General features: G+C 41.3%; 1 protein-coding gene across 2 annotated transcripts; it reads right to left on the bottom strand.

The window, feature by feature from the left end:
* Positions 1-235: 235 nt before the first annotated feature.
* PDCD6 (programmed cell death 6) lies at positions 236-6,695 on the bottom strand. 2 transcript variants are annotated; one of them, XM_008943493.1, is made up of 5 exons: positions 6,630-6,690; positions 3,695-3,739; positions 2,440-2,598; positions 1,688-1,797; positions 236-773 (listed from the first exon to the last, which is right to left on the bottom strand). In XM_008943493.1, the coding sequence occupies exons 3-5, from the start codon at positions 2,594-2,596 to the stop codon at positions 675-677; spliced, it is 366 nt and encodes a 121-aa protein (XP_008941741.1). In that variant the 5' UTR covers positions 2,597-2,598; positions 3,695-3,739; positions 6,630-6,690; the 3' UTR covers positions 236-674. The 2 variants fall into 2 exon arrangements, with proteins under 2 accessions (XP_008941741.1, XP_008941742.1); XM_008943494.1 differs by lacking the exon at positions 3,695-3,739 and having other exon boundaries at positions 241-773; positions 6,630-6,695.
* Positions 6,696-9,016: the final 2,321 nt, after the last annotated feature.

Below are 9,016 nucleotides of genomic sequence, written 5' to 3'. Positions count from 1 at the left end.
CTGGTGGGGAGCTCACACTGAGGAGGACGCAGTAGTGGGCACAGGCGTGAAGAAGTTCTAGCTGAAGATGTCCCAACGAGGCAGCTAGAAAATAAAAATATAGGGAGAGGGAAAAAGGCCATTGCCGTGAAGGGGGAGGGACCCCTGAACCGTAGAAAACTAGAATACAGAAATAAAACCACCACTCCCATAAAAAAAAGCTGTACAAAAGTGACGTAGACTAAAAAAGTTGATATAATATTTTTACTTAATTTTAAATTCTGTATTAAAAATTAATACATTAAACTCTTTAAAAAAGTAAGGCACATGCAAAACATGTTGTGCAGCTTCTAACTTTCAACTCTTATAAACCAACAAGCATTATTTTAATTTGGCATTTCTAAAGAGTCATTTTTCCTCATGCATGATATGTGGAAGAAGGTTAAGTTTGACACTGCACCAGTGAAATCTAGATTCTGTGCTTTCTGTACTACAGTAAGCAGAGATGGTTGTATTGTACAGTAACACAAAATAAAAACCAACTCAAGTACAGATTTTGAATGTGGTGACCAACATACAAAATTTAAGAACGTGAAGTTACATCCATTATAATACATCAATAATCTTATTCAGTACAGGATGATTTGGCAGCTCCAGTCTGTGTAGTGCCGGTGTGCAGTTCCTCGGTATCAGTGTCATACGATGCTGAAGACCATGGAAAGATATTGCTCGTAGGACACCTGAATCCAGCCGTCCTGATCGGTGTCGTAGCGCCGGAACACGTCAGTCAGCCTCTGGAAAGGGGATAAAACCAAAGATGCATTTTTGTACATGGACACGTGGGTTCCTGTAGCTGTGTGAACACTTACTTCCCCATAGACGCTCTCCAGTCTCGTGCATACAGAGGTCACCACGTACCATGGCTCACGCCTGAGCTCCTAGAGCTCTGATGATATACCCAACCACCTTAAGATGCAATACCTAAGGCTACTGAGGCACTTCTTTGGAGACCAGACAGCTCTTCAGAACTGCCTTTGAAGCAGGGGAAAACAATGCACAGTTCTTGTGAGACATCTGAGAGGCAGCTGGAGGCAGAGTCCAACAAGTACCTTTGTCCATTTCTCATCTTCCAGCCCAATGTGCTTTACATATTGTTAGTATCAATTTCAAAGCCCTGTTCACCAGAGTTTAAGTTTATAATGAAGTGTAATTGTATTATATTACAAATTAATATAAAAGCAAATGATGTTTCAGACGAATTGTGACAAAAGATGGAATAATTCAGCTGCTATGTCAAATTCCATCCAGTCAGAGCCTTAAACAGAGACACAAAAGGCTCACTATTCAGGTTATGAAAATTATGGGCACCACGGGACAGGGCACACTCCAGTTTTAACATGCTCAAGATGCAGAGGAAGTGTCTGTGGAAACAGCATTACATGGTTTCCTTTTAAAACACTGTGATTATTTTACATTTGTTTGCCCCATAAAAGTGTTTAACAGGACAAAAAAATTGCATCAAATTTACCCATGACGTGCATGGATAACAAGTGAAAAACAATAAATGAAGTTTCTAGCACCTCTCATATACTTCATTCAAATGGTTCACTTGTAAGCAAGTTCCAAATCCAGCAGTTAAATTGAGAACTATAAAAGTTTAAGAAAGCGTGATTTTTTTTTTTCAATTAAAGTACATCTCAGTTCTTACCTGTAGAACAACACAGCACTGTATAAAATCATCAAAAGCAACTTGTCCTCTTCCTTGTCTGTCAAATTTCCGAATAAGGATGTCGTAGAATTGATCAGACAGCCGGTAACCTTGGGAAAGAGAAATACTTTAAAAGGTTTCAATTACCCCAGTCCCGTAGCAATAACCAGGCTGTTTAGCAGGCGTGCAGAACAAAACCAGAAGCAGCAAGCAGTTACAGGAGACAGTGGTTTTTGCCAGGTATTTCTGTGTTAAAACTCAAGTGCATGCAGTAAACCCCGTGCTTCATTACAGACAGAGCTGCAGTAAACTTCATCACTGATTACAGTGACTAGTTGGTTGAGGGAAGAGTTTAGGGCTGCAACTCAGGTTTTTGTGAGTGAAGTCAATGCAGCAAAAGTTCCTTTCAACATTCCCTGGGAGTGCCACCGCAGGCAGCAGGCTGTGTTCTGCACAGCAGGCAGCTGTGTCAGGTACCTCGGTAAGCTCAGACATGCTCAGAGCAGCCACCGGAGGCAGAGCACATTCCACACGGGTACTGGCACGTCCTGGGTCATTTCCTCCACTGAAGGAAATCGCCTGAACAGTGCTGGTGGCATGGGCAGCTTTAAAGGGACCCTCTACCTAAAAGGAAACTGCACTGCACCTGCCTCATTGCCAGTCCCATTGGTCAGAGCAGTACAGCCCTGACAATAAGAAGCTCATCTGACGACATAACCCAATCATAAAAACTGTAGTTACAAATGAATTACCAAAACCTGTTAGTGCTTGCTTAAGTTCATTTTTGTCAATCATTCCAGAATTGTCTCTGTCATACGTTCGAAAGACATTCTGCCAGTCTGAGATGTACTTCCAGACTCCTGTGAATTCATTGAAGTTCACACCACCTTTGTTTTCTCTGTCAAACATCCCTGAAATAAAACAAATAAGAAACACATATAAAACCTTAACCCTACTGCTCTTCAGGATGATCTGCTAGTATTGCAAGAAGGAAGTGAGTGTGCTTTGTGGAAAGCACTGAAGAGAGAAAAGAAATTGCACAAATACAAGTAATAATTTGGAAAGTACTGCCAAAAAAAATGCAGGCAGCTGTCCACCAAAGGAGAATAAGATAAAGCAAGACAAAAGAGGACCAGAATGGATCACAGAATGTTTGTTTTCTCTGGGTTTTCATTTTCAGTGTAAAAGCATTTAAGGCTTGATTGATCATCCAGTGACTAGAGAGAGAGGGGCTGCTCCTTTCTAAGGCTATTCATCTGCCTTTTACTGATGCTGTTCCACAGACAGCACGTGTCACACAGTGGTGGAACTCAGACTGCTGCTGGACACTTACTGAAAACAAACCAAAAGATTTAGTCCTTGGATTTATGAACTGTAGGACAGAAAAGATTTTTTTGTACTTGAATTTTTATCCCTCTCTTCTACCGCCATTGTCTTCCACATCACTGGCAATTATTTTAGGGCTGAAGAATTCAAACATTGTAAAGCTTCTGTTTGGTCTTTTTTTGGAGCAGAATATAGGATTAAAATGCAAGACAGGAAAAACTAGTTATGAAGACAAGCTATATACTGTCTTTTTGGAGAATTTAAGCTGACCATTTCCCCACACATAAGTCACAGTTACTCTCTGTTTGGTTGTACAGTAACATTTTATCAGGCTACTTGGACAGGTGCCTGCCTGTGTACACAAAGGCCATTCCTCTATTATTCCAGAGGGAAAATACCTGAGGTTAACTTACTACAGCTGGGCTATCTGGAGAAAAAAAATAAAGAGTAAAGACACATTGAAACATCGCATCTAACAACGAACGACCAGCTTGTTAACGCTGCAGCCATAATGGTCCAAAAGGCCTTTGAACAGGCATTCCTTGTTACAGCAGAAATACATGCTGTGTGTGTACTGTACTCTAAGGAGATAGATAATTTTTTCTCTAAAACAGTTCTCAGTTGTCTGGACAGATCACTCCACAGTATCTTGGCTATTTCACATCACACAACTGCACTCACCAAGAATGGACCTGACCGTTGCTGGATTAAATGGCGTCCACGTGCCTGAAATGGAAAGAATTACTTAGTTCCTCAATGCTAAGTAACATCTTAAAAACCCCAACAAACCAATGAAAAAATCAGATAAGAACTTAAACAGTGAATTCAGAGCTAGATGACATGAAGCTGGCATACTATAAAATAAGGCTGCTTTGAAATAATTATGTTCTTGACCATTCAGAGATGACTTCAGGCCAATGCTTTACAGATACTACACAGAAACCAACATTTTCCAGGCTGCACCAAAAAAAAAACCCACCCAAAACCTTGGAAGGACTAAGGAAGATTTTTTTCATCCCAGGTAGTCACAAGTTACCAAATAAAAGGCAAAATCAAAACTGATGTCCCACCTTTTCTACTGATGGGAGCAGAAGAGTTTTAACTCAACTCAAGCAAGGGCTACTGTAGGGCATTTAGTTTCTGACTGAAGTGAGATGGTTCCTAACATGGCATAACCACACAGTGCAATTCTGAGCTGGATTTAATATAAATCCCACCTCTGCTAAATCAAGTGTTAGTCTAAATTAGTATTTTCAGACCAAGAATGTTGCTGCTTGAAAGGGCCTGAGCAGTAATCACCTGAAGGGGAGCTCTGTACTTCTCTGAGTATTTTGAGAGGCTAGTCACAATAGTTTTCACTTGGTTGAGAGCATTTCAGAGTTTGCTGGGGACCATAACGCTTTAATTCAAGAGAAATACTGTGCCTCACCTAGAATTTTACCACCACTTCTCTAGAGCCTGGGAACGTACCAGGAGGCCCAAGAAGCTTGTATGAAATTCACTGAGGCCGAGCACAGGGACCGAGCAGGAGCGGGGGTACTGCAGAGGCATCTGCAGTGACACAGTTAGCTGGCCACAGATCCCTAACAGAGGCTGTGCTGGTGTTAAGCAGGCTTTGGGGGGATCAAGCTGCAGTGGTGTCAGCAGTGCTTGCACCAGCACTGAACTTCCCCCCTAGAAGGGAAGCAGTGTCAGTGCAAGTCTAAGGAAGCAGCCACGGGGAAAAACCCTGTAACTGCAGGCAGGGCACGGGATTATTTGCACATAAAGAGAAACGTAAGCAGAGAAGAATGAAAATCACTCTGAAAATGCTTAAGCAGTATTTTAGACAGAGAACATCAGTACCTTAGAGTTGTATGTCTCCTGACAAAAACAAAAAATAATGGAATTATTAATAGGCTGCCAGCGTTTATACTCCGAAGAGAGTAGAGGAAAAAGGGAAGAAAACACAGTTGGGATTTAACTTACTTTCTGGTGAAATTTTAGCTGGGATTTTACTAACTTTGTGGTGAAATTCTCAAGACTGATACAGTATACAGTGAATCCAGTGCTAAAGAACTGTACTGGCTTCAGTCTACTCCAACGAGCACTAGAAGACTGTTCCCTGACCTTACTATTAACTTTACATGACAGCACAGAAAAAAAACCCTACACCCGAGCAGGAAGCACAGGACTGTATTGTGCAAACAACTGCCTGAAGTGATGGTCAGTCCCTCCCACATCAGTAAACTGTTATTTGCATACACTTGACATGTTGAAAAGTTGAATGTCAAAACCACGTGGAAATTCAAATTTTAACGAGCACTATGCAGACTTTTTAAAATGTTGTAGAGTTAAACACATAACATTCTTTTAGCTTGTGTTAGATTGCAGGACAGCTCCACACAACCACCCACTAGAGAATACGTTATATAGTGAATTTTAGTGATGGATCAGGTGCAGCAGCTACAATATATCGCTTTTTAGTTATCAGCTCTATTATTAAACAAATATTCTAGTGAATCCAATTTAGTTACACCACCACAACTTTACTAAACGGAGCCATCCAAATCTATTTCAAGTCAGGTGATTACTGACAAAAAGGAGCCCTTGATTCTGCCTGCACTGCAGCTCAAAGCGTCAGCTGATGCCCCTCTGAGTCACAAAGCAGGGGAAGGATGAAGGAATTAAACCCTGGGAGAAGAGGAACTTGATATGGACTCAGAGGTGCACAAAGAGCTCAATATGCACTTTTTCAGATTTTTACAGGGAAAAAAAAACACCACAAAGTACAACCCTACCCACCCTAAGTCACCAGAGGAAAATAAAAGTAAAAATAGGCTACTGGAAAAAATGTTTGGTTTTTATTTTGCTTCCGTGAGAAGCAAAAAATATTTGACCATACCCTAATTACTCTTTAAGCTTTACAACAGTGACCTGACAGGCTAGTAGAAAGTTTTATGTGCTAGATCTAGAGTGCAGTCTTCTATTTTGTTAGGGAAAAAAACCAAACATGCCTTACTTGGTAAAAAAAAAATAATTAAAATTACCATCTTCATTTTCTGCACTGTACTGTATGAAAAGATTTTATGTGCAGTAAAAAGGCTGGTGGTAAACAGCAGACCTGTGTTCAGGTTACACACTGATCTTGGCTAAAAAACAGAGCTTCAGTTGTGATGAGAGGGCAATATATGTAAAACACTGTTTATGTCTGCTGGGAAGAAGAGCTGGTAAAAATGAAGGGATGTGCATGCCTTCATTCCCCAGAACACAAACCAGTAATGTTTACAATACATACTCAGTTTATTATGCTTTAGTACTAACGTGCACCAAACCCAGAAAACTTCCCTTGAAATAATTAAAAAAAAACCAAAAAAACCCAAACCCAGGAACAATGAGTTTAACAACAACAACAACAAAAGTTTTTAGAAAATCACTCAAATAAAATCAGGAGGATTGTCCATTTCTTTCCTCCCCTTCAGCCTTTTGTTGTAATTAAGCAGTATCAATCAGCGGTAGGAACAGTACCCCCACCTGCCCAAATCAAAGAATTCTGGCATCAGGTAACCAGTCTCCCTTGAAATTTGACATGAAGTTTACAATGAGCTATCCCCCTGCTCATCATGTACAGACTTACCATTGGATAATGCCTGCTGAAGTTCATTATCAGATATTATTCCACTCCTGTCTTTATCAACCCTGGAAAGGAAAAGGAAAAAAAAGCAATAAGCTTTAAATTGCTGAAATGAAGGGGTTCCACTTGCAGAAGCCTTCAACATTCTGGTTCTTCCTTATCAGTTAAGATTAATCTTTCCCTGAAAAGTCACTAATTGCATTTTACTTGGTAAACCATTGACAATTACTGCAAATTAAATGCTTCGTTCAGACTGATGAGACATTCTGGAACATGGTAAAAGCTACAAAACCCTGCAAGACTTGCTTAGGAGTGAAGAGGCACACTCAAACATGCTGACAATAAAACACTTTGGGCATATTCCACACGAGAAAGTATTTTTTTAAATTTAGTTTTAGAAGAAGAGTGCACCATGCTGGTTAAATCCACAAAATGCCTAACGTCACCATAGTAAGCTGTCTGGCTCCCAAACTGGAGCCCCAGGCTTGGCACCCAGTCTCTCCCACTGAGAAGCACGATGGCAACAGAGAGAAAACCACTAATATAACCAGTGTGAAGTGCTGAAAGCCTCCACTGCAGGGCCCTGACCCCGCTCAGTGCAGTTCAACAAGGGAAAAAGCACAGGCAGGTGCCAGCTTCCACTGGCCCTTCACAGTCTTTTGTCTTAAAGAACCGAGTTCTACCACAAAATTAACAGTCATTTCTGCCCAAGTAAAGCAGGATCACACCCCTTGAGAAGGATGTCTAAAAGTAGTGGGCACTCCCCTCCATTTTATACAGGGACCATCCCCTTCATGCTGACAGTTTTTATATCCCCTCAGTTACCACCATTCCAAAGCAGAGTCCTGCTCAGTTGATCCCTCTTCAGAAGCTGGTTTTTTTTTTTTTTGTCCTTTAGTGCTTGTTGTCTTCTTCTAAACCTTTTCAAGTTCATTCTACTGGATTCCTTCCCCATCTCAAAAGTTATGTAAACCGTATACAACATTCAAATTGCAACCATCAGTTGCATAGATCATAATAACAAAAAGATACTTCCCTTTTTAATTTTCTAGATATTCTGAACATTTTTTTTTTTTACCTTTTATGAGTTGCTGCTAAGAGGTAAGCTGATATTTTAATAAAAAAGCATTATGACCTACTTCTCTTGCTCCCAAGCATCATCAGTCAGCTTATAGCACATCCATTTTATATACAAAAAGATGTTAGTGGGTCTTCCTCATGGACGTCAGGTACCTACTCTGGACTTCACCTGACCATCACAGAGTGATCATGATCTGGCCGTGACAGGGTGACATGACCCAGTGATTCAGGACTATAAGGTGTTCCTGCAACTCTTCACAGGCCTCACTTCTGCAGGAATCAGCGTCAGCAGCAAACTTCATCTGACTGTTCACCTTTTCTTCCTCCAGTTGCTTCTGAACATACTGAATGAAGACCCCAGAACAGCTCTGCCTGTCAATGTGGCAGACAACCGCAGACGTTTCTTTTTTTTGCATAACACTGGATTTCTTTAAAGGCCTTTGATACCTCCGTATGTTGAGAGTCTCTTTAGAAATTATACAGATGATATCAACTGCACCAGTTCCAGAAATCATATCCATACCAAATCCTTATCAAACATATTCCAAGACTTGCCTGAGGAATGTGAATAAAAACTCTGCAACTCTCCTGACTAGCTACATCACTGAAAATGGTTTCTGTTGGTTTGCCTGGTGCAGAAGTCAGGATGTTGCTGTTTCTTTCTGGACCCTTTAAATATAGAAATAGCATCACACATGCCTCCTCCAAGTTCTCAGATGAAGCGGCTATACAGAAGGCTGGGTGGGTAAGCTGCCACATTCCTGAGTCACCCGTGAGTTACTAAGTAAATATTAGCCAGTTTTAGGAACTGATGACTGTTTGTCTACTCCTTAACCTCTTCTTGCTGTCACCTGAGTCAAGGCAGATCCTCCGACACATCTCCCATAAAAATGGATCCAGGACAGGAACCTGCCCCTTTTCCTCGACAGGACACAAACATGAAGAACTCCTTTAGTTTCTTTACCACCACCGTCTCAGCAGGGTGTTTTTTTAATGCGGGCCTGCTAAGTCCCTTGTGGGTTCCTGCCCCAGAAGTATTCAAGAGAATATCTGTTGGTAGTTTTTAAGTTTTACGTTAAGCCTTTATCAGATTCCTTTCTACAAGCCTTCTTGTAGTCCTACATGGATTCTCCACACTTTGCAACCTTTTCCGGGTTCTGAGGTCGAAAATGACTTCAGCATTTTCAAGGTTACCGTCTCGCTTCCATTAATTCCCCTTCCCCTGCTGTAAAGCACAGCCGCACTTGCTCCTGAGCAAGCCTTTCCTCGCGCTCCCCCCACAGGGCCACAGCCGCGGTGCTCGCCGCCCG

The sequence above is a fragment of the Merops nubicus genome, unplaced genomic scaffold (genome assembly GCF_000691845.1).
Source record: "Merops nubicus isolate BGI_N331 unplaced genomic scaffold, ASM69184v1 scaffold20487, whole genome shotgun sequence".
NCBI classification, from domain to species: Eukaryota; Metazoa; Chordata; class Aves; order Coraciiformes; family Meropidae; genus Merops; species Merops nubicus.
This window is presented reverse-complemented; position numbering and strand designations above follow the sequence as displayed.